The following is a 26,774-nucleotide window of genomic DNA, read 5'->3' as shown; positions in this document are numbered from 1 at the left end:
TGGATTCAACAAAACATAATAATGTGAAAATTTGTGCAATTTGAAACATTGAAAATTCAATCAAATCATACGGTGTATAAACACTTAGCACAAGATGTTTTACTCTTCTAATGTGAGTGGCCATCAACATGTGTTAGCCCCCCCCAAATTGTTTGATTGGCGTAACAAGACTATCCCCAAAAGTAGGCTTGACCCTGACTTTTTTCTTCTTTTTTTTGCAAAAAAAATAATAAAATTTAAGAAAATAAATAAAAATAAATAAATTTAGAAAAAAAGTTCCAAAGCCTTTTTAGCAAACAAAATTTATAGCTTAAAAAGTATCCTGTCCGACCTACCCCAATTGTTTTTAAATGTTAAGCCAATCAAACAATCAATTTTTTTAGGTCTTATCGATCAGTAAGAACATGCACTGAATAATATCTTTTCATCTGGATTGTGCATGTTTGAAACCCATCAATAGGGCACCAATATTTCAAATGCATACCTTGAGTATTTCAACTTCATCAGGGTACTGTGCTATTAGTAGTGGCATTCCTGCTAAGGCTTTATCAAGGTCTTTGGCTAGAACTTTGATTCCTTGAGCACCTTTTAGCTCCTTGTACTTCTCATACGCGTTCTGTGATGCAAGACAAAAAAAATCAAATACAGTGATTACGAGTTGAATCAATAGTACCATAACAAACTATTACTCACTTGAATTGCGACACTTCCCCAGTTTCCACTGGTCTACAGCCCAAGAGAGCCCAGGTTCAAATCCTGGTTTGTAACACCTTGGCTAATTTGATAAAAGGAATAAACTGCGATCACAACAATCAAATATGAGAAACTACTCCATGAGACATAAAAGTTTGACACCATGGATTGGACCCACCATCTATTCTTCTTTGCTGCAATGTTTACTCACAAGTATTAACCCCTGGAAAAATTATAAAAATAAGCTTCAGTTTCTGGCAGAGAAGAACGGCAGTTGTATACATTTTGAGAGCGTGTACAGCGTAAACACAGAAGTGGGGTTCTGATTGGCTGATTCAATCGTCTGACAATCATAACAACAAACTGATAATCTGACTGGCCAAGTACGCATCAAAGTGTTGGTCAGCGCACAGCAGCGCTCTTGAAGGGAAGACAAAGCTCCGAGTATGTCGCTCATTAACAGGGTGCTCGGGTCAATCTGAGCAGGGGACTGCCGTTCTTCTCTAAAACCAAATGTAGAAGCAACATTTTTACATTCAAGTCTAAGAATAAGTAACAATGGGGCAAACCAGTGTACTTTTGCAAACAATACTTACCGGTATTATGTATCAAATTCAGAGCTGCCAACATTTGAATCTTGAAAAAAGGGAGATTTCCTGTTGCAATCAGGGAGATTTGTCAATGGATGAAACCATTTCCTTTTCAGGGAGATGACCAAAAATAAAGGGTTCTGAAGGTTTAAAAGTAGGGAGTCTCCTGCGAAAAGAGGGAAAGTTGGCAGCTCTGCAAATTGCACCAGAACAGACCACTTCTGATGGTCCAATGGGTTATTTCAGTTGAAATCCATACACCCCCTATGGCATTAAATCTGCCACACCGGGAGTGTGAATTTTAATAGGGGGTTGCCTAAATGGGCGACTCCATTTGAAATCTAGACCACCCTCTGTAGGAGATCAAGTCAAGTCTTCCATAGAGGGTGTATGCATTTCAACTGGAATGGGCCAATTACAAGTATCAACAGGTGCAAAAACAAGATTGGCAAGGTAACGAAATAAACAAAATTGACAGGTTCACTCACCTTTACCCTCAGTTCTCTGAGTGGTTGAGGCATAAGAAGGCCCCTAATCGGTGTCACTATGGGCCCCTCTTGTCCTGCTAATATCATTGTGTCACCTTCTTTCATAGTACCATTGACTAGTACCACATCTATTGTTGTACCTAAACCTGGCAGAGCTTTCACCTGTTGAATAATTTACAGGAAGAAACATTGGAATAAGATTATGTGTATTACGTTTATTTACACCTACAGGAATAAAATTTGAAATGTTCATATCAGGTATAAGAGGTGATATAAGTTACGATTAATTAGAGAATACAAGTATTGTTTAAGATCCAGCTGTTTATCTATCGCCTGATAGAAAATGGAAGATTTTTATCAAATTCAAGCGCAAAATACCACGCTGCCCTGATGAACTGTAAACTTATGCTTGACACAATGTTTGCGATTGTCTGAGAAATTAAAATGGCGGAAAAGAAATGCCACTAATTTGTACCTTTGCTTTAGGAGCGCAAATATAGCTTATTTAGCCAATGTCAACATTAAGTCATCAGACATAATGAACACTTAGCTATTTTGTACTTCACAATAGAATGGACAGTAATGGAAAGAAAATTCAATGATTGTAACTTTTTGGCATAATTGACAAATTGAAAATGGAAACATCTCATTTGCTTCTTTTCTTTCCAGTTTTGTGTTGCCAAGACATATCCCAAATTTAATGCAGTGTAAAAATGATGGATAAACTTTCCTGGTGGTTAATTTGCATATCCCCCCCCCCCAGCCAGCTTGTCAAAATAAAATTGGCCTAGCTTTGTTACAACTTACCTCTAGTGTTGTACACTGCAGGTTTTCTGAGAACGATAGTCTCTTGGCTAACATAGTTTGACTTAGTTCTACAATGAGAGCAATCAGATTACCCATACCGTCTCCAGAATGGGCAGATGTTGGCACCAGTGACACATAACTTTTGGGGTCTGGGTTATCGTAGAATGGAGCAGCATTCATGCCCTGGAAAAAAAAAACAACAACAAATATTACACTTTTTCAATGCTTGTCACAAATCTTTTTAGGTCATCTCTGGGAAACAGTGTTTACCCAGAAGCCACAGGTCACCATTTTGGCCCAGTGGAAATTAGATTTGGCACACAAGAATTTGAAATTCTGTTTTACAATTAGCCAATTTGAGGGATTTTTGAGCCAAAATTGGGGGAAAATGCTTAATGCACCCAATTTCTAGAAAGTAAACACTGCCTAGAAAGTAAAGGAGGCTACTGCAAACGTCGCTACAAAACATTTGATTCTTGCAATCACTTGCTTCTTTCTCTCATGCAAGGTAGCCAAATTCTGAAACTAAACTTAACATGTAATAGACTAGCACATGGGTTAAGCTATTTCATATCAAAGAGAACATGAGCTATTATGATCTTTATACATTTTTTTATGATACAGCAAATACATTTTTTTAATACATTTTTTGCAGTGGTAGTTGTGTATAAAATCTGCTCAACTGCAACTACGATACTGCAATGATGGAGTACTGTCCATTGCCAACAATAGTGTGACAACATAGTTATTGTTTAATTTTACCGAAACAAACTGAAGATGATTGTTCTGAAAAGGGGGTCAAGTCATGAAATCATGAAAATGGAGCTTGTGTCAGTTTCTGCTACAAGGGTGTAAAGCATTGAAACTGCATGGACAAAACCACCTCCTAGTGAGTGGCCAGGGTCCTGTTTCAGGCCCCCTGATTTTGAGCATTTTTTTTTTTCAGTTAGAAGGCCTCTTTTGCTTGTAATTACGGTAATATTTGTGGCATTATTGTTTGCATCAGTAATTAATTAAGATGATTTCACAATAGCATCATACAAGAAGTGTCAGAAAAATACATCATTTGCAAACACATACATAGCAAATTAGGGAAGACATATTGAAATATATCACTCATACATAAATTCTAGACAGTTCATTGGTTGATTGCCATTTATCATTTTTACCATCAGCCTCTCTGTGTGATAGTTTTTACCATCATAGTGCTGTGCCGTAGTGCGCCTCCGCCAGGCTGTGTGCTGACTCTTACTCGCCGATTTAGTTATGGGGTGGACACCAAAATGTGATGTATGTCACGGTAAAACATTGTGTTATGTTGATGAAAAATGTATTCCCTATCTTAAATAGTATTTTTAAGTAATAAAATTTGTGTATGAGTGATATAAAAGAAATATTAACTGTCTTAAATTTGTGTAATGGTCGAAATAAAATCATGAGGTGAAAGATGTATTGTTCCATTCCACTCGCCGTTCCGGCTTGTGGAATGGAACAATCACACTCATAGACACTTAATATTTGTATACTAAATCATGGAAATGGAATTGTGTCAGTTTCTTTATAGGCTTGCTAAACAATTCCTGTAGCAGAAAGGCAAACTATTTTGTGCAGACTATCTCTGCATGAACTTTTAAACCAAATTGATTGAGTGACTCCATTAATCAGAAAATAAGACGCATCCTAAGGCCTGGTTGATGATTTTCATTCAATACAAAGAGTTTTCATTCTTCATCTGTTTCCAGGTCATTTCTAACTCATAATAAATGTTTATGTAAAATCAATCTATATAATCATACGCATCGTCTATGTGTCAAAATTGGGGGAAAATGCTTCATTTGGTGCACCCAATTTCTAGAAAGTAAACACTGCCTAGAAAGTAAAGGAGGCTACTGCAAACGTCGCTACAAAACATTTTGATTCTTGCAATCACTTGCTTCTTTCTCTCATGCAAGGTAGCCAAATTCTGAAACTAAACTTAACATGTAATAGACTAGCACATGGGTTAAAGGCCCATTCAGTGATTTGCTCATCCGGACGATCGTAAAAATCATCAAAATTCAGATTTTGGTACCTTTGTAATTGGCATAGATGTGCTAACATAGCCTGCTAGTGGTTCGATCGAAAGCCGTGTATTTTAGACAAAATAAAGCATTTGCATGATTCTGGACTTTTGATACTGACAGTACAAAAAGTCCGACTCGAGATCGAAAGAAGCTCACTCTCCACGCACCAACACGCGTTGCGTATTGTTTCTACTACTTATTACATCAGTAGCTACTATTTTAAACAAAATACATAATTTTAACTGTTTTTCATATTTGAATTGACCGTTAGTTTGCCTCGGTGACCTTTAATTGCTTATTTTGTTTTCTACTACAAAAATTAAGCGTCTGTTTTAAATCAATTTAGACTCTACTTCCCCGTGTTAGAAACACTGGACTAGGAAGTTTTTCCAGTCGATTGGTGGCGCACTGTACGAAAATCTCGATTTTCTCGAGTCGATCTGAGTTGAAGTAGAAAACCTTTCTAAAACTTCTGTTTTTTGACTAATTTGTCGATGTATTCAGGGGAAAAGTGGTTTAATGAAATTCTGTAGACTTATTCTTTATTTCTAAGCAACTATGACAAATTTCCATTTTTTTTAATGTTCCTGTGAAATCACTGAAAGGGCCTTTAAGCTATTTCATATCAAAGAGAACACGAGCTATTATGATCTTTATACATTTTTTTATGATACAGCAAATACATTTTTTTAATACATTTTTTGCAGTGGTAGTTGTGTATAAAATCTGCTCAACTGCAACTACGATACTGCAATGATGGAGTACTGTCCATTGCCAACAATAGTGTGACAACATAGTTATTGTTAAATTTTACCGAAACAAACTGAAAATGATTGTTCTGAAAAGGGGGTCAAGTCATGAAATCATGAAAATGGAGCTTGTGTCAGTTTCTGCTACAAGGGTGTAAAGCATTGAAACTGCATGGACAAAACCACCTCCTAGTGAGTGGCCAGGGTCCTGTTTCAGGCCCCCTGATTTTGAGCATTTTTTTTTTTCAGTTAGAAGGCCTCTTTTGCTTGTAATTACGGTAATATTTTGAACAATCTGTAGCATTATTGTTTGCATCAGTAATTAATTAAGATGATTTCACAATAGCATCATACAAGAAGTGTCAGAAAAATACATCATTTGCAAACACATATACAGCAAATTAGGGAAGACATATTGAACTAAATCATGAAAATGGAATTGTGTAAGTTTCTTTATAGGCTTGCTAAACAATTCCTGTAGCATAGAAAGGCAAACTATTTTGTGCAGACTATCTCTGCATGAACTTTCAAACCAAATTGATTGAGTGACTCCATTAATCAGAAAATAAGACACATCCTAAGGCCTGGTTCTCACCACCAAATAGTATTATACAGTCGTGCACCCTGAATGCATTTCTCAGAAAAAAACATGCATAGCCTAAAGTCTCCATTAATCAGAAAATAAGACACATCCTATAAGGCCTGGTTCTCACCACCAAATAGTATTATACAGTTGTGCACCCTGAATGCATTTCTCAGAAAAAAACATGCATAGCCTAAAGTAAGCATTAAAATGAGCAGAAATTTGCATAACTTTGGCTAAATTTGGATTGGTCATGATTAGTAATATCAAATCCTGCAAGTGTACCACAGATGGGAGAGATCGAGTATTTTTTAATGATTTTAAGCAGTCGTTTCAGTACAGAAACACTGGCATGATTTTGGAGGTATATTAGGTAATTCCCAGACATCTTAGACTTCGAGGGCCAGTCGTAAAAAATAATGACGGTCAACCTATATTTTTTCCCAGTCAGAGGGATCAGGCTAGGGCTAATTTCAACCATCATAGCTGCCGCTAAGAACTGAGTCGCTCTTGTGAAGAAAAACTGATGTTTTCTTGAGGCTAATTTAGTACATATCTCTATGGGGATTTATTTGGTGGTGTGATATCTTCATGCTTTTCATTCAATACAAAGAGTATTCATTCTTCATCTGTTTCCAGTCATTTCTACCTCATTATAAATGTTTATGTAAAATCAATAATATATATCTCCACCAGCTATTCGACATCAAATATAAAATAATTATTCATCAACAAATATTCGTTAGGAGATAAAATTGAATCAAAACAGATTGAATAACAAATACTTGCACTATGACCAAAATGGCCTCATCCCAATGGCACAGTTTAATAACCTCAATTAAACAATCATAGTATAAAATTTGACCTCAAGTTACAGAGTATGAGTTTTTGTACCCAAATTTTTAAAGGTCATTCAATAAATGTACAAATGTATTGGGGTTAAAGAACTGTGCCCCTGATAGATGAGCGTGTTGTGGATCCTAGTGTTGTTGCATCAAATATTTGACATAGAATATTATTGAGTATGAATCAGCCCTTATCAGGGTAGTTGATTTTTTTTTTTTAATAAAAAAAAATCGGATTTAAAAAAATTTAAATCAGATTTTTTTAAAATTAAAATCAATTTTTTTGATTTTTTTGATTCCAAGAACTGCTATACCCCATGATAAAGTCAAAAGAGTCCCAGTGGAATGCTAATCATATGCACAATCCTACCAGGTATTTACAAAAAATCAAAACATGTTTTTACATGTGAAAATTTCAAAGAAAAAAATTGGTAAAATCATGGGAAACAAACCTGTTGAATTCTGCACCTTGAAGATGAATTTTTAGCAATAGATAAAGTGACATCATAGAGGTATTTTAATTGTATCCAAATGTTGTAGAAGCAATAAGAATGAAGTAAAACAGTCAATTTAAGTAAGAAATTAACTTACATTTATTAACAAGAGCACCAATGGCGCTGTGGCTCTGTGCTTTTTGAATGTGAAAGTAATTGCAGTCGAATGTGCAACAGGTGAAATCATATACATTGTATGTGCCAGATCACACGCAATCATACATCTTGCTGGTTGGTAGCTATATCTTATTTGCAGAGCATAATACATCCATCAATAAGTTTCATATCCACATGAGGTTTTAGTAATTTGACCACAGATGACCCTGAGTGACCTTGGATGACCCCAAAATGACATTCCAAAAATTTGGCTTGAAATGTTGACTGTACCCACCAAGTTTCATGCCCATGCGAGTTTTAGTAACTTAACCTCAGATGACCCCTGGGTGACCTCGGATGACCCTGAAATGACCTTCCAAAAATTTGACTCTAAATGTTGACTGTACCCACAAAGTTTCATGCCCATACAACAGTTTTTTAGTAATTTGACCTCAGATGACCCCTTGGTGACCTCAGATGACCCCAAAATAACCATCTGAAAATTTGACTCTAAATGTTAAGTGTACCCACCAAGTTTCATGCCCATACCAAGTTTTTAGTAATTTGACCTCAGGTGACCCCTTGGTGACCTTGGATGACCCCGAAATGACCGTCCGATAATTTGACTCTAAATGTTGACTGTACCCACCAAGTTTCATGCCCATACGACAGTTTTAGTAATTTGACCTCAGATGACCCCTTGGTGACCTTGGATGACCCTGAAATTACCTTCCGAAACTTTGACTCATAATGTTAAGTGTATCCATCAAGTTTCATGCTCATACGACAGTTTTAGTAATTTGACCTCGGATGACCCCGTAGTGGCCGCGGATGACCCCAAAATGACCGTCAGAAAATTTGACTCTAAATGTTAACTGTACCCACCAAGTTTCATGCCCATACGACAGTTTTAGTAATTTGACCTTAGATGACCCCTGGATGACCTCGAGTGACCTTCACCCACTAACCAATACAAACTTGTTCTGTCTGGGGTCAAGATGCACCCGCCCACCAAGTTTGAAGAATGTGCGACCCCTAGTCTCCGAGAAAAAAGGTTTTTGCATATTATGCATAAATTATGCAAATTAGGTAGGTAATTACCATATTTTGCGCTGAAAATCGAATCAGGTCGAGATCCTCTGGTCATGCTACCCCACCACGTTTCATCATCATAGGGCTTAGCATTCTTACGGATCCCCAGAAACAGCTTCACAAGGCGGATTTCTTCAGATTTCCAACCATTTTGTAGAAGCGCCCGCATAAATTATGCAACTTAACAACTAAATGCGCATACTTTTCGCCAAAAACTAATCAGGTGATCAGCAGGTGTGTATCATTCCTGTCACAAGGTTTCGTTACCATGCACCGCTATCAATTTGCGCTGATATTCGCATAAATTATGCAAATTAGCTTTGTTAATTTGCATATTTTCACCGAAAACATACAATTACGGAGCAAACTTGGATACCCTTCCTCCCACCAAGTAGCGTCCCCGTAGGTCTTACGGTTCCCCAGATACAGCTCCGGGCAAACATTCGGACATCCCACCCCCACACACAGACGGAAATAGTGATTACTAAGTCCCATCCTGAACAAAGTTCAGAAATGAAATTTTATCAATTTGCGCTGATTTTTGCATAAATTATGCAAATTAGCTATGTTAATTTGCATTATTTTTCACCCAAAACATACAATTACGGAGCAAACTTAGATACCCTTCCTCCCACCAAGTAGGCGTCCACGTACTCGTGAGGTCTTACAGTTTCCCAGATACAGCTCCAGACGGACACACGGACATCCACACCCCCGGACAGACAGAAATACTGAGGCGAGACAAAAAATGAAATTTTATAACAAATTTTTGTGACTTGATTTGAGATCATTTGCATTTTTTTGTAAACACCAAAACTGTTCTGTCCTGACATGTCTGTTGTGTCATGTGTGTTGAACCCGGTCCAACCGAACAATCGTAAGTTCTGTTCGGATCTGGATCTGCCTGGTCTGGATGCTGTACTCCGATTAAGCAGGACTAGCCTACATCACATCAGTGTTTATTTCTGATAGATTTCACTTCATGATTTTTTCTTCAATTTCATCACTTACGAAAGTACAAAAGTAGACAATCTAGTAGTCAGTATAACCTCGGAGCAGTTCGTGTGAGACCTACGTACATGGAATAGTAGTACATGGCTTCCGAATTTGGAACTTCACATGTTCAACTTGTCATGCCGGTCGAGTCCCGCGTTTACAACTAAAATCAAACCACTTCTATATTAAGTCCATCGCTGAATTTTACAAATAACTTAAATAAACATCTTTATATTTAATAAAAAAATATTATGGTATGCTCGTAAATGCTTCGGAATGACATTTACCAGAAGCTCATTAGCTCAGATTGCCTCAGAATGGTAAACAAACTAGCGTATTTTCACCTCGATTATGCACCGTAGCTCTCTGTGGTTGAGTTTGCAAGGTCAGTGGGTCAGTGAACTTAGTCTCCTATGCAGCCAGTTTGGTTACGCTCCCTCCACAAAAATGTTTGTGTGGAAGGGCGGAACCAAACTGGCTGCTGTGGAGACTACTGCAAGAATCGATCAATCACACAAAACTGTTTGCTGATTGGTTCAGAAATGGTGATGTCATCAATCAAGAAAAACTAATCGATTTATTGGTTCAAAATAGCCTCATAGAAAAGTACGAAGTTTGTTGAGCATCGCAGCTTATCGGTAAAAACGTGACCTTTAACAAAAAAATCGGCACAGTGCTTTCGTACTGCACTTGCATAAGCCAAATAGTCCCCAGAAAAGTCATTTGTTCATATTTATTCGGGGATTTATTCAAGATTCAGACATGTTCTTGACTATTTTTTGACATTCCTTACCTATCTCTTTATTTAAATTATAAAGAAATAGTGAAGAAAAGTTAAGAAGTAGTCAAATAAATTCTGATCTGAACTAAATCTTAAGAAATGTACCTCCATTGGTTTCCGTCTGTATTACGCATCTTAAATTATACAGACCAGAATAATCTCTAGCACACACAGGGAACCAAGATATAACTCGATTAACGTGACTATTTTGGTCTTTTTATACCCAAAAATAATACTTTTATCGCCTGAATTTCAATAAAATCTGGAGTGCAATCGATTCGAAAATAACTTAGCCAAACTTAGAAACGAAACTTAAGTCTTCATATCAGTCATTAAATGATCCTTAGCATAAAAACCAACAGCGTATTGTGGCCTGAAAATGAATGCTAGTTAGTTGCATGACAAAGGCACTGATAAGCTCCGCTCAGAGCCAAAAATGGTAAAAAATGGAAAAAGTTGATTTAAATCAGTGATTTAAAAAAAAATCAAGTAATTTAAATCAAACAACCCTGGCCCTTATATGTCTGATCACCTTACCTGTTCTGCAAATTCTGTAACAATTCCTCGTAACCTCTCATCAAATTCATCTTTAGTGTTTTTCTTTTGTTTCTTGATAACATTAGCTACATCTGTGTTTGGACCAGCCTTCCATTCAAATAACCTATCAATCTAACAACAAAACAAATATTAGCGATATAGATTTTAATTCTTAGCAATTTTTCAACAATACAGCTAATAATATGAAGCTTTGCAATAACACAGTAAATGATTTATAGGTTAATAAATGCGTATCACTTGTTGGGAGTGAAATTGTTCAAAATAATGCATTGAGTACTGAGAATACACGATAAAAATCCAATGATTTTTGCTATATATTTATAATAAAATTATCACTAAAATGTTGGAAAATACAAGCAAATGTAAATGTACCAACCCTCAAGATAAATGAACGAGTCCAAAAGTACTACACATAGTACGCGTCTGTGCATTGTACACAATCAATGCATGGTTTGCATTTTTCTAATGTTTGCTCTGATTAGTTCTCAATATCTAAGAGTGTATGAAATGATGTATTAAATTAAATGTGTTATTATTTTGTTTTACAAATACAGGCAAGCATACACAATACATGCATACACATTAATGTGACTACCAGAGGGAGAGCATAGCCACTGATTATGGTACTTGTTTCTGGTTCAATTCCTGCGGTGGAGATTAGCTTGGATATTGCCTTACCACTGGTAGAGTTTTCACCAAACTATTCAGGCTCAACGCAGGAACCGCAAAAAAACCCCACTCAAATAGGTTCTTTTATGCATAGGTCTATGTATGAAAACTTTAAAGACAAGCAAAATTGTTTAAACAGGTCAAAGCACAAAAAATTTACAAATGCGAAAAATAACCACTTTCACCTTAACATTTCTCAAATTGTACAGTTATGCCCCATCATACTTTCCTGCACGGCAAGCGGCATAGCGTATCAGCCAATGACAAGCCTTGACTGTGTTCGTTTGTTTGCACTGCGCGTGCGCCACGCCGCGGCATGGTAGTATGAAACCAGCATGAAAGTGGTCATTTTGGCTAATGTAATTTTTGGCACTTTAGTATTTTGGACTACTTTGCCTGTTTTTAAATTTTGTGATTTTGAGGTTTCTTACACAGACCGATATGTAAAAGATTATATTTGAGCGTTATTTTCGCAGTACATGTGTTGAGCGCGAAAAGTGTTAAATTTAATGTTCAGCGAAAAGTGTTAAATTTAATGTTCATCGAAAAGTGTTAAATTTAATGTTCAGCCAAAAGTGTTAAATTTAATGTTCAGCGAAAATTCCCGCTTTTACAGTACCGTACCATCTTTCATATGCAGGTATACATAAATAATCAACTTACCTTGTTAAGTGCCACAATAAAAGGTGTTTTTCTTGACTTGAGTAAATTGAGTGATTCGATAGTCTGGGGTTCGAGCCCATGCATTATATCTACAACTAGGATGGCTATGTCGCATAGTGATGATCCTCTGGATCTTAAATTGCTGAACGATTCGTGACCTGGTGTGTCAATGATTAGGAGAGCGGGAAGTTTCATTTCAGCTTTAGCAAACTGTAATAGAGACAGGAAAGTTAGAAAACAAATGTAATAATGGGTTGAACTTGTTGCATGGGGTGGTGTTAAGGCGATTCGGATGTTGAGACAAATAAAGCTAACGAGAGGAATGGTATGGTCTCTACAAAGTCATTTCTGCTCCATTTGCATGATTTTTCTCGGAAAGGGGAAAATGCCCAAAACCTTTACTTTTTTTGGATATCTATGGAACCATACAAGAAAAGTGGATACCAGAATCAAAAAATGCCTCCAATAATTTCAGAGAAGACTTGTAAATTACAGGCTCAGCTATTCATTCAATAACTTCATAACATCACATCACAAAATGAAAACTTCATCTAGCTCTTTATGACATCCCCTTTTCCCCCCAAAAGCAAGCCTCTTACCTGCCTACACATCTTGGTCTGTTCCTTGATGGTATCGGCCGGTACTCTAGTAGCACCTATTTGTTGTGTGATACCCCCTGCCTCACCATCTTGTACATTAGTGTGTCGGATCTTGTCCAAGATTTTGGTTTTGCCCGTGTCTACGTGACCAAGGACGCACACAATGGGGCAGCGGAGATCATCGGTGGTACGTTTGGCTTCTGCTTCTTCTGTGCGTTTCTGTGGATAGAAATAGTTATAAAATGCTTGAATGCAATCAATTTATCTTTAAAAATGTTTATGACCAACCATCAATCCATACATCTAGATGATGACATAAGTCACATAAATCAAATTTTGAATCTGTAGAGCACAAAATATCTCCTTTGAATAAAAAGTGCAATCCTAAACACTAACCTTTATTCTTGCCAACGCTCGTTCTCTTATCTTCTCAGCCAATGTCAATTCCTCCTCCTCAGATGATGACTCTTCTTCGCTATCGCTCTCTTCCTCTTCACTACTCTCCTCCTCACTGCTTTCATCTTCCTCATCCTCCTCATCTGCATCCCCCTCTGCATCTTCCTCTTTTTTGGCTTCCACTGTTATTTCTGTCTTGAGCACAGCATCTCGAGTTGGTTCTTCTTCTGTAGAATATATTTTACATAAAAACAGGACAGAAAAATGAAACTTTCCTATTCAAAGAATACTACTTATAAGGCAAAAAAAAACAGGTTTGTTTCCTGTAGCGCGCATTTTGTTTTTGACGGCTTATTGTGCGCATTTGAATTTTTGTTCACTTTAATACAAAGGAAAAAAACAAACCGGAAAAATCACACAAAAAAATAATATAAAACACTACTGGAATAAACATTTACACATTACACAACAAACGAGCATAGTGAAAAACTACTGCAGGTTGAAAGGGGGTCATAAATATTCTTGAATATGAAGAAATATGATTTTTTTTTTTGTGTGTCGGAGAGACCCACTGTAACTTCCCATTCCAATTTGCAGCAAAAAAGATTTGTTTTTCTTAATTTGAAGACATGGATGATTAAAAAAAAAATAAAAATAAAAAACTGCATTTTGCATTTGACTTTTGGATCTGCTACAAGAAACAAACATGTTTTTTTTTTTTTTTGGCCTAGAGTTGATTAATCGTAGACTGTCAAATAGCACTACAGGCTAAAACCACAACCTGTACCACTTGATGCAGGTATGATGTATATATGTATATATGTATATGCACATATAATGAAGCAGCAATGTGGATATCAGAATCACTTTAGTTTCTCCATGGCAGCTATATTTGTGTAAATCATGTCTGTACTTAAGATTGTGAATACGCAAGAGAGTGTTACTGAAACATACCACTTTCTTTTTAAAGCTGATTCATTGTGAGCTATACCGATTGTTTGTAATAAACGCTCCCTCACTAATAAATGCCCCCTCCAACATTTCCATGAAAAATTGACAAAAATGCAAACATTTCCATGTCATATCATGTAAGTAAGCTTAAAACTTTCATCAGTCATGCAGTGACGATCGCTAAATTGCATGGCCAAATCCTATGACTCCTCAAACTTCCACCATTTCATTGCCTAATTATGGTATTCACTTCCAATAAACGCCCCCCTTTTGGAAAAATGCAACGCCCCCGGGGCGTTTATTAAAAACAATACGGTAGTTGGATTTTGCTCCGAAAAAAGATACAAAACCAAGCCCAATTATTGGCAATTAACCCCTTTGGCCAATTTCACTTCCAACTGGCCAAGCACACCACAGTGGATAGACCAATAGATAGAAAAATGCCATGTAATAATGTTATTATGGAACCCATTTGCACCCCCCCCCCCTAGTTGACAGCTTTATCAATAGGAGGTCAGCAGGGGATAATTGGAGCGATTAGTGCTTTTAGATTTATTCAATTTTTCATAAGGAAACTGGACATGTCGACTGCTCAGTGCCAGAACTGGGTAAGTGCAATAGCTGCCATGTGTAGATGAGTACAATATAATGTGTGTAAATTGCCAAATGATAACAGGGCAGCTATTGCACTTACCCACTTCTAGCACTGAGCAGTCGATGTATCACTATCAACGAGTTAGAGCCAAAGAGTAGTAACTCTGCCTTGATTGTGTGTCGCTCATGGGGGGCAAGTAGTGTACCTCCGGCACAAGCACAAGGTAAACTTTTAACTATAGACCCAGTAAACTTTCTATTCAAAGTAGTTTATTCACTTTGATTCAATTTGCATTATTGTTTGCGTTCTGCATTTAACATGTTGTGGTGTATGTAGGGTTTAAAACACAGGCTTTCAGGATTTTCTGAAATGGTTTATTAGGAGGGCAAACTATTTCATTTTTTTCTAATAACCCTTTCCTATCTCTTACCTTCTTCTTCCTCCTCTTCTTCCTCCTCCTCAGATTCAATTTCCCATGATTCCTTCACTTCTTCCACCTCTTTCTCCTCCTCTTTCTTCTCTTCCTCTGCTGCACTAGTTTCTTCTACAGATTTTTCCTCAGCACCTTCTTCCATGACAGTGACATCTTCCGTTTTTGCCTCTGCCGTTTCACTGGCCACAGATTCTGCATTTGATAAACAAGAAATAAATGGTCACAAGAGTGCAGATATTATCTTAACGTTGGCGCACACCCTCTCTGCTAAAAACTGACATTTATGTGTGGTTGAGTAATAAGCCACTTTAATAATTCAGAAACAGAGTGTATATTGGGACATCATAGTGGGGTTAATAACGCAATCTCTTCCATCCATAAATGAACTGCAACTTGTCACATTGGCAGCTTTATTCAGGCACACCACTACTTTGTTTGTTCTTTTCAAGTGATGTGAAAAAGACATCAACACAAAACAACATGCAAAACATTTTTGTTTACAAAGTGCTGCCCCCACTGAAACACTATACGAGTTCTGATCAGTTCATCCCTCTCGACATTACCCACAATGCACTGTTCCGAATTATAGAAGTCGCTTAAATTGCAAAGTGTTTACTTTGTAGTGGTAGCGTACAATACTGTAATGATATAGAGTATTGCTTAACAATAGTGTGACAAAATCCTTATTGTTTTATTTTACAGAAACAAACTGAAGATGCTAGTTCTGAAAAGGGGGTCAAGTCATGAAATCATGAAGATGGAATTGTGTCAGTTTCTGCTACAACAAGGTTATCTACACCCTCTGTGCAAGTTTCATAGTGAAATAATGTGGTAGAGTATTGAAACATGGAGAAAACCACCTTGTAGTGAGTGTCCAGAGTCCCATTTTAGACCCCCTAGTTTTGAGCTTTTTTTTCAGCTAGGAGGCCTGTTTTTGCTACTAATTAAGATTTTTAAAACATCTGTGGCATTATTGTTTGCATCAGTAATTAATTAAGATGATTTCACAATAGTATCATACAAGAAGTGTCAGAAAAATACATCATTTGCAAACACATACATAGCAAATTAGGGAAGACATATTGAACTAAATCATTAAAAATAAAATGAAATTGTGTCAGTTTCTGCTGTAATGGGGTTATCTACTGCATGGACAAAACCACCTGTTTGCATTGAGACTACATAGCCATATAAACCTTTGCTATTCATCTCGAGATGTGACATAACCCCATTTTATAACAAGGATCTTCAATTAGTACCTCTGCTGTGCACTTTTTAACTGCCAATATCAATACCTTTGTTCAATATTGATCATTATTCGTTTATTTGTGTTCATTCCTTTATTTATCCCTTCCTTTCATTTTGAACCTTTAATCTCCTTACCTGTTTCCATTTGAGCTTCTTGAGATCCTGGGAAACAAAAATACATACAATAACGAATCAATGTAAGAATTCAATCCACACATCCACTCCCTAATGGGTATTGGGCTATTCCATTTGAAATCCACACTCCCCCTGTGGAAGATTTAGCTAAAGTCTTCCACAGAGGGAGTATAAGTTTTAAATAGAATAGACAATTGGGTAACTTCCATTTGAAATACTCACTCCAATCGTGGAAGATATAGGTAATGCCATAATACAGGGGGAGTATGTGTTTCAAAATGATTACCTCTGACCAATTACATTTGAAAAACATACTCCCCCTGTGGAAGATATTTCCAAAATCTTCCACAGGGGTAGTGTGGATTTTAAATGGAATAGTTCATTGTCTGCGCCTGGTTTTTTTCTTCTTCTTTTGTACATGATGAAGTTATTGAGTGAGTGAATGTTCTTAGTCATCCAGTAGTTTCAAACAGAGTTTTGGAATTAACTCTAATACTGGAACTTACTTTTTGCAACTATTGCGACGTTGCGTCTGGAACCACCAGACTTCATCAGGCAACTGACCCGTTGGACTGGTCACGTGATAGACGGCTAGGTATCGACCCAAGTACCAACAAAGCTCAAAACTCCGCTGTTTACCTCCATTTAAAGGACACTGGACACTCAATTAAGAACGAGGAAGTCGTTATTCTTGATAAGGAGGAACAATGGCATAGGAGAGGCATAAAAGAAGCCATTTGGGAACGCATTGAGCAACCGTCACTGAACAAGAAAGGGGAACTCCGCTTCAATTTATCTCATGCATGGGACCGTGCCATCGGGCCGATACCTAGCCGTCTATCACGTGACCAGTCCAACGGGTCAGTTGCCTGATGAAGTCTGGTGGTTCCAGACGCAACGTCGCAATAGTTGCAAAAAGTAAGTTCCAGTATTAGATTTAATTCCAAAACTAAGTGGCTTGTGCATGAAGGCCCCATCTATAATAAAGGCCTCTTTACATCTAAAAAAGTCCTATGGCATTATTGTTTGCATCAGTAATCAATTAAGATGATTTCACAATAGCATCATACAAGAAGTGTCAGAAAAATACATCATTTGCAAACACATACACAGCAAATTAAGGAAGACATATTCAAATATTTCTATATACAATTACAATTATACATACGTATGAATGCCTTTTCATTGGTTACAACATTAGTTGGCATTGTTCTTTGAGAGGTGATATGTGGGCACATCATGTTTTGTTGAAGACCCATGCTTTAAAAACTTGTACCGAGTCTGACATCGGGCAATAAGCTCAATGATCAGTGGAGTCGTCATATGCTATTCCTTCAAGTATACTGATAGACCAGTTGCTAACCTCTACAAACATTGACATAGGGTCATCTTTAGACCCTGCGCGCATTAGTAAAATCACACGCATTGCTAAAATCACCCACTTTTTGCACATTATTCCCGCTGGATTGAGAATTTTTTTTCCTTCAAATTATTATGTTCATGTGTGCTGATGAGGCTGTTAGTGTTATTTTTGTCACACAAAAGATTAAGGCAGGGTTTTTCCTATACAAATTACACTACAAGATTCTTATTGTGGCCGCTTGCACAGGTACACTATCGCCAAGGTACATGACTGGTGCACACTAAGTACCTACATATAGTACCAATGCTGTTACTGCACAGGACCAACCAGCAGTGGTACTGCACTGGTACTACACTGGTTCTCCACTGGTACTGCACAGTACCAGCCAAGTACTTTGGCAATGGTACTTGGCAATGGTATACATGTGCAGGTGGCTCCAAAAGGAATCTTGTAGTGTAGTTCTCACTATCGCAATAGTCTGTGGGATACAATCAGGTACCAACAAATGTAATTTATGTTGTACCATTGAAAATATCAAGAAATGTATTGCAAATAAAAAGTCATGACTGATGATGCTTTTACCACAAAACAGAAGTCCTCCTTGTACTGGTGCGAATCCGTTATAGCATATTCGACAGGCTGTTAAAACTGAATTCACAAACCTGTGCATTGGCATACATACCATATATAATAACTTCCAAAATATACAATACCTTCAAACATATATACAAGGTAACAAAAAACTTTGAACTTTCTAAATACTGCGACCAAATAGAGTGCAGTGAGCATCCAGGGTGCTGCTTCAGGGCTCCTGGGTTTGAGTTTTTGTTTTCTCAAAGCCTGTTTTTGCTACTAATTAATATCTTTATCTGTGGCATTATTGTTTGCATCAGTAATTAATTAAGATGATTTCACAATAGCATCATACAAGAAGTGTCAGAAAAATACATCATTTGCAAACACATACATAGCAAATTAGGGAAGACATATTCAAATATTTCTACATGTACACATGTATGAATGCCTTTTCAGCGTCTGACAATAGTTTGATAGCTTTTTGGAAGATGGTATGTGGGCACATCATGTTTTGTTGCTTTAAAAACTTGCACCATGTCAGACATAGGGCAATAAGCCCATTGATCAGTGGAGTTACACAGTCGAGTTACACACCCGACTGGCTACTGCTAAAAACAATTAAGGTCGAGTCCTGATAACAATACATTTTGTGTGCAGTTTTACAAGGAGATGGGAGTCTAATGCAAACTTACCCTGATCTTGGCCCTTTTTGTTCTTTTTCGTGCGCGTTCCATATCGCACCTTCTTGGGCCCTGCTTCAGCTGCAGCTTCCTTGTTGCTGCTGGCCAAGGTGGGTACTTCGATGCCTTGTTCTCTCATCGCTGCAAGCTTAGCCTCTGCTCTGGCTTTAGCTTCTTTCTGTGCTTTGGTCATATATGTTCCTTCTCTCTTCTGTCGTTCTATCCTCTCCTAAAGGGTTGCAAATTGATCAGTTTATTAATGAAAACAGTCACACTACACCTACTCACGCCTGTCAAAAAGGGCCTCCAATAGAGGTTATCCACTTCACTCATGTGCGACTTTTAACAAAAGGCACTGGTTCCCGTAGTATTCCTCATTCAAACTAATTCAATGCACGACCTCAGAGTTACCTGCATGACTTTGGCGGGCTATTTTGAAACAGTCATAGTTGCACATGCAGGTACTTCTTTAGAATGTCCTAAACAAGGTATAGCAGTCGTTGATAGGATATGCAGCTTATAGAACATGGATAACCTCTATTGAATATCTTATTTTCTTTTATCATATTTATAAACAATCGATTTACCCTTTTGACAAAGTAGGATGATAAAAACTGTTTCAAGATCAATTTTAATATTCTAGAATTTTATTTGTTCCGAGAATATTCAGTATTCATCACGGATATTCATCAAGAGCATTAGCTTATCCATAGTCAATCTAACAGGTAGTGGTTACGTTCACAGACCTTTGCTACAAGGCTGTGTGAAATACGGCTTGTCGTCAACTATCAAACAAATATCTTATTTTAAAATTATAGTACGCTATTGGTTATTGCAGCACTGGTGCAGCTGGTCACTGTGTGAGTGGTCAAGCTTTCGTCAGATGTATTTCTGACTTCATCTTGATGTGATAAAGTTAGAGACACACCAACCACTCACAAAGGGACTGGCTACACAGGGACAGGCTACACCCGTACTGTGATAATTGACGGCATACTCGTAGAAATACTGCAACTTATTATGAATTCCTGTCGAACAAGCTTATTTACTTAAACATCTTGTTATCACAACTATTAACATCGCCAAATTTCAGCAAATCACAAACCTTTTTCTTTTGTTTTTCCCTCTCTTTCTTCTCCTTCTCTTTTTGTAATTTTTCTAATCGTTTAGCCTCCGCTTCCTCTGCCGCCTTGGCTTTGGCTTCTGCCTCTGCTTTCAGTCTCTCTTCCTCTTCTTTCATCTTTTGTAATGCTTCTTGCATAGCCTTGAGTTGAGCTGATGGAAAAACAAGTAGATTAGTATTTATGTTTTGAGTACTATCCCTGTCATATTTGTCAGTTAAGAAGAGTTGACTTCTAAATGACCTTTGACCTCATGCATGTGACCTTTATCATCCCCAATAAATTTGTGAAGTCATACTCTGTGATCCAATTTGGGTTACAATTGGCCAACCGGAATGTACCCAAGTCATATTCTTTAGATCTTTACATCTTCAGAGACTGACCGCTAGTCCTATAAAGGTTCACTAGAACGAAAATACAGTTCGCTAATCAAACAAAATGCAAGGCTTTGCTATTCCAAAAGTTAGGGTTAGGTTTAGGGACTAACAAACCTTAGAACGTTAAACAGTACCTTTCTTAACATGGATTTTAAATTGTAACTATAGTGATCAAACTTCCAAACATAAGTCCATTTTGATTAGCACTACAATTTCACAATCTTTTGCAATTCTATCTTAGAGCTGTCATTTGTAAAATTTCATGTAAACAAATCCAATTGATTATTTGGTAAAATGATGTTAAACATACCTAACAATGACGTTTCGTGCTACATCATAGCACTTTCTCAAATCGACTGACCAGTTCTCCCAGTCCTCCTCGTCTGCTTCCTGTCGGAGCGTGACGTTGGTGGCGCTGTTTTAGGAGTTGGTCATAGATCTGCGCCAGGAAGTGATTTCCTTCATCCCGGTTGAGTGTGTTGGGCCCCCTTCTCCGTATCCAAATCGCTCCTTTTATGTGTCTTCTAACCCTATGTTTAACATCCTTTTACCAAATAATCAATTGGATTTGTTTACATGAAATTTTACAAATGATATAAAAAAATAAAAAACTCCTGATGAACTTGTTTACGTATCTTAGAGCTATTTTTATTTAATACTGCCTAATTCAAATAGGCACCATGACTTCACTCACCTTTGCCCATCTTGCTCTTCTTTTCCGGTTCCTCTCCTTTACCCTTCTTCTTTTTCTTCTTCTTTTTCTTATCTACGGCTTCCTCTTCACCCTCTTCTGCATCCTCTTTTTCTTTAGATTTATCTGCAAGGAACAAGTTAGAGACATGGTCACATTAGAAGTCACTAATAGTATGTGAAATATTGATCAAAACTTCATCCAGATCCAATCATTCCTGCCAACATTCTCAGGTACATAGTTAAATAGGAGAGAAGATTTAATGTGCATCCAAGAGGTATTTCCTTGACCTGCACTGCATAGAAACTACAACACTCTAGAGTGAACATTGCATAAACATGGACTGAATCAAGCCGTCAAAAGCTATGAAACGGCAATGCCTCTGTTTTGCCTCATGTACTGACTGACTAGCCACAATGCATTGCGTGATCCTGGTCTGGCCATCTGACACCATTTTTTTCACACGATAAACAGGGCGCACACATCAATAAGTGCTGAATTTTCCTAGTAGCAAGAGTAGCATCCCACAATACTCACTGCATGGTGAATGCTTTCACTGACACTCCCAGCAGCAACTGCACTGCATCTTGCAATGTAATACTTAAGGGGTGCTTACATTATGCAGTGTATGACATATACCTTACACTACAGTTGTATTCAAATGTTACACTGTTACTCAGGCCCGTGACGCAGGATTTTTTTTTTGGGGGTGCTGATTTTGAAAAAGTGGACTTTTTTCCAAAGGGGTGGATTTTGTGAAAAGTGGACTTTTCCCCAAAATTTGGACCTTTTGACCAAAAACCGTAAAAACCTGATTTTTTTTTGCTGCTTCACGCTCGCAAATTCTTAAATGTTGGGACTTTTTGTATACTTTTGCAAATTTGGGGAGGTGCGGTCGCACCCCCCGCACCCCCCCTGCGTACGGGCCTGCTGTTACTGCATGTAATTTGGGCCATGCAGTTCCATACTGAGCTATGTAAGACCATATTGATCCAGATTACAAAGTGTTTCAATAGTACAGATTAACTACAGGCATGAGAATGAATGTTCAGGCAAAAACCTGAAACTAACAGAAAAACCTGAAAAGGCATGGGAAATTGAACACCCCAAAATAGCCTGAAAATTAAAAAAATGCGTAAATTTTGGTAACAAATACACTTGAATTCATATTTAAACCTGAAACGTCTCATGCCTGTTACTAACTAATTAGAAATTCTTCTTCACCCTACCTTCAGTTGCCAAACCCTCAGCCCCATCTTCTTTTTTAACATCTTCTCCGCCCGCCTCAGGTTCCTTGGCCTTGGCTTCTTGCTTCAGTTTACGGTTTCTAGCCTCCTGTCTTTGCAGTTCTTTCTTCTTCTTTTCACGCTCTTTCTTTTCAGCCTTCTTCTGAGCAGCCGTTTTGACACCGCCTGACTCTGCTCCGACTCCTTCCTCATCATCAGGCTTGGGAGTAGCTTTCTATAACAAAATTAGCAAACATGTGACTAGTTAACAGATTCATTTCCTGAAAATCATCCTGACCCCTTGGCCAGACGCTTGCACCCGGCATCGATCATTTATTGGAGGTCGCCCGAGGAATAGGCTAAGGGGCATATCACCCCTCTCTTGAAATTACATATTTTTTGCTTTTTTATGCTTGAAATATCATCATCTAATTCCAGGGGGAAGTACAACATTTTTCCCCATTACATTTCCAGAATTTTCTGGGAAAGTTGCATCTCTGAATTAGCAATATAAGCATGCCAACTGTGGAATAATGCATGCCTGCCCAGAGGGAGAAAATCAGGGTTGCTAAACCCGCTGATTTTGTAGCCCAATTGGGCGACTTTTGAAGATTTTTCCACGACTTTTGACAATTTCCTGTCCCATAGAAACCAATGGTAAAAAAAAAAATGGGAGACTTTTCAACTTTAGCTCCGCGACTTCCGATAGTTTCCTGCCCCATAGAAACCAATGGTAAAGAGAAAAAATGGGTGACTTTTCAATTATTTGACCCGCGATTTGGGCTGAAATCTTTTGGCTACCCTGGAGAAAATGGGTAGGTAAAACATTCAAAAGCTCATTTAAATTAGGCTAGTTACCTTCTTTGCTGCATCAGTTTCTTCCTTCTCCTCCCCAGCACCATCTTGTTTTGGTTTTTTGCCGCCGTCCATCTCTGCTTGAAGTTCTGCCAACTCGTCTAAAAGATCGTCTTCGTCAAAGTCTTGTTTCTTTCCCTTTTTGCCCTTCTTCTTCTTTTCCTATCAAACAGTGAAATACAAGATCATGGTATGTAATAAATTCACTGTTGCGATGAAAATGTAAACATTGCAAGATCAACCGTTTTACAAAAATAATAATGTGTTAAGGGGGTACTACACCTGTGTCCAATTTTGTGCCTAATTTTGCATTTTTCTCAAAAATCATAGCGCATTGGTGACGATTAAGATATGTATATTATAGGGGCAAGGACTACAATTACTGCACTGGAAATTTTATTTCAGCACAGATAACAGTTGTGGAGTTACAGTCAAAAATGAGGGAAAACCAATATTTGATCAATTAATCAATTACTACTTGCCTTGAGTTGTGGAATTTTCAGTGCAGTAGTTGTAGTCCTTGCCCCTAAATATGCATATCTTACTTGTCACCAATGTGCTATAATTTTTGAGAAAAATGCAAAAATAGGCACAAAATTGGCCAGGGGTGTAGTACCCCCTTAAGTGTTTGCCAATGCAAGTGAATGAGATGCTACATAAAACATTTTTCTTATACTTCAAGAAGCCAACGGTATGTTGTAAAAGTTAAATATTTCTTGCCAAACATTTGACTTGTGGGTTTGTGAGGGATGGGCAAGTAGGCTGCCCCTCATCCCTAGGGTTGGGGGGGTTAAATGGATTAGTTTCTTCCTGATTTATTTTAACCCATTTGATACAGACAAATCCGACGAGCCAAGTGATGGTCAGGATTAAGTTGGCCATAGCTGGGGCCATCTGTGCCAAACTAGCTTAGTTCATTTGGATTGCTATCCAAGACACCCACTATTGCAAGCACGTAGCACTTGCGCCGCGTCACGGGAGCGGTTAAACGCTGCACACCTTTTTTGCCAGGGAATATTCTGTCTAACTGAATCTCTTTTTCCAAGAAGAACTGCATTATCAAGGATGTATTATAACAGAAGGAAGTATACATGTATATACTTTCTTAAAGTTACCTTTTTGGACATTGGTGCTGAATCTTCTTCAGCCTCTCCTTCTATGGCTGCAATATCTTCTATCAGCTCATCCTCATCAAAATCCTTCTTCTTGCCTTTCTTCTTTTTATCCTAAATATCAATAAACCAACAAAAAATATGCTCAAAATCATTCATTTAAGTTGCAACCTATTAAAAAGCTAACAACTTTTTAGAAGAGCAACAATATACACAGAGTAAACAAAACGGTTTAAATAAAGGCAAGATATTCATCAATGTGTGAACGATCTGTAGATTCAGCCCGACAGCTAGGTAGCAGTGCACCTCACAGTGTCAACACCCTGTATTATAAATATTTTTTTCCATACAGCTCAATACTCCGTTGAAATCAATATTCTATTATTGACACAGATAAAGAAAGTTTCCATTTGCATTGTGTTATAGGATGTGCACCTGGAACTTAACTAAATGGTCTAAACACATTCCTTTAAGTATAATTGTCATTCTCAAAATTAAATATATCTCAATTTTTACATTGGATTTCAAATGCAGTAAAAGATATCCACAGCAAGCTGCAAGGCCCCGCTAATTAGTGTACTGCTTTTCGAGTGAGTGTACTGGAAACAAAACCCTGGTTTTACCTCAAAACAATTTTTTTTCCCTTGTAATAGAAACATCATATGGGGTACTAGAGCATGCACAAATCGTAATAATGTGTAGAATATAGAAACGATGTGGTATCTCATATGATAGTCATGGTATGGTTAGCCTGAGTCGCTCGGCCTATCTCGAACAAAATCGCGATGCGTAGCTGTTAAAAAACGAGAGGATTCGCTGTACCCTGTACTATCACGGCAATTTTTAACACGAAGATATAGGGATGATGACGATGTGCACCTGTCATTGTGCGATTTAGTGCATGCTGTCATCGTGCGATAAAGTGCACGACAATGCCGCCAATGTAATCTTACACCTCATATATAGAGGACACCCAGAAACCAATTATATTTAGCCCATCCAAGCTAACCCACACCCACTGACTAAGAATGATAGATGACTCACCTTTTTTGATGTGGGTGCTGACTCTTCTGGTTCCTCTGTTACTTTTGACTCTTGCGATTCTCCTTCGTTGGCGATGGCAGCAATTTCATCAAACAGCTCATCTTCATCCCAATCTTTCTTCTTACCTTTCTTCTTCTTATCCTATGAGAGTACAGTGAAATTCAATTAACATCAATTACCATTATAATATTAAGTAACCAGTTAAATGTGGTAAAGATACAATCTTCTTAATTTGTTTTGCAATCAAGTCAAAAGCAAAAACTTGTAGGTGTTCATACTTTCTTTTTTAGATCATTCTTTTCTCTCTCTCCCTCCAGCAAACACAAAACATTTTTGTAACAATTTCAAATGCGAGCATCAAGGGTGACAGAAAATATTTAAATGTCAAGTTATGCCACGGTTGTAACATGTTATCATAACAATACATTATATTTGCAAACAATTTTTACAAAACATTTTGGTGGTACTTTTTGATACTAAATGTTTTGAAATGTTTTATAATCTATTAATTAATCTACTTAAGGGGGTACTACACCCCTGTGGTAAATTTCTGACTATTTTTGCATTTTTCTCAAAAAATAATAACACACCGGTAACAAAATTTATGTATATTATTGGGGCAAGGAATCCAATTACTACACTGAAATTTCAGTGACTCAAGACAAGCGGTTCAGTATATGATAGGAAACGAGGTACATCCTAGCGGTACCTCTTTTCTTATCATAAATAACAAACCGCTTGTCTTGAATCACTGAAATTCCAGTGTAGTAATTGGATTTCTTGCCCCTATAATATACATAACTTTTGTTACCACTGTGTTATTAGTTTTGGAGAAAAATGCAAAAAGAGACACAAATTTATAGAGGGGTGTAGTACCCCCTTAAAATTTTATTTATCAAGTTTCTCATTTCCTTTGCTTTACCTTTTTTGATTTAGGAGCTGATTCATCTCCAGCATTAGTTTCTTTGTTGTCTGATGCATTCACTTTTAACCCCTCTATTTCATTCACTATGTCATCAACGTCCCTGCAATATGAAAAACAAAACTTATTAAAACTTAACCCCACATGGATACTACCAGCCAATTTATCAGCCTCTAAAAACCATTTTGATTGGTTACAAAGAGGACTATATCATGTATTGACCATGATATGGTACCAATAATCGGTAGGACTGAAGAGGATTAAGCTGAAAATTGCTAAGAGA

General features: G+C 37.5%; 1 protein-coding gene across 1 annotated transcript in view; it reads right to left on the bottom strand.

Annotated features, from left to right (window-relative positions):
• LOC140160588 (eukaryotic translation initiation factor 5B-like) overlaps nucleotides 1-26,774 on the bottom strand; it is a 44,566-nt gene that overhangs the window by 9,546 nt on the left and 8,246 nt on the right. Inside the window, exons 3-19 of the mRNA XM_072183829.1 lie at nucleotides 26,492-26,594; nucleotides 25,570-25,710; nucleotides 24,529-24,639; nucleotides 23,417-23,575; nucleotides 22,562-22,793; nucleotides 21,336-21,458; nucleotides 20,249-20,418; nucleotides 19,156-19,372; nucleotides 16,525-16,551; nucleotides 15,139-15,333; nucleotides 13,163-13,389; nucleotides 12,767-12,985; nucleotides 12,168-12,377; nucleotides 10,815-10,946; nucleotides 2,579-2,761; nucleotides 1,772-1,933; nucleotides 485-616 (exon numbers count right to left, since the gene is read on the bottom strand). Of these exons, the coding sequence (XP_072039930.1) occupies nucleotides 485-616; nucleotides 1,772-1,933; nucleotides 2,579-2,761; nucleotides 10,815-10,946; nucleotides 12,168-12,377; nucleotides 12,767-12,985; nucleotides 13,163-13,389; nucleotides 15,139-15,333; nucleotides 16,525-16,551; nucleotides 19,156-19,372; nucleotides 20,249-20,418; nucleotides 21,336-21,458; nucleotides 22,562-22,793; nucleotides 23,417-23,575; nucleotides 24,529-24,639; nucleotides 25,570-25,710; nucleotides 26,492-26,594 (2,743 nt within the window). The remainder of the gene's footprint in view (nucleotides 1-484; nucleotides 617-1,771; nucleotides 1,934-2,578; nucleotides 2,762-10,814; nucleotides 10,947-12,167; nucleotides 12,378-12,766; nucleotides 12,986-13,162; nucleotides 13,390-15,138; nucleotides 15,334-16,524; nucleotides 16,552-19,155; nucleotides 19,373-20,248; nucleotides 20,419-21,335; nucleotides 21,459-22,561; nucleotides 22,794-23,416; nucleotides 23,576-24,528; nucleotides 24,640-25,569; nucleotides 25,711-26,491; nucleotides 26,595-26,774) is intronic.

Source organism: Amphiura filiformis, chromosome 9, assembly GCF_039555335.1.
Source record: "Amphiura filiformis chromosome 9, Afil_fr2py, whole genome shotgun sequence".
NCBI classification, from domain to species: domain Eukaryota; kingdom Metazoa; phylum Echinodermata; class Ophiuroidea; order Amphilepidida; family Amphiuridae; genus Amphiura; species Amphiura filiformis.
This window is presented reverse-complemented; position numbering and strand designations above follow the sequence as displayed.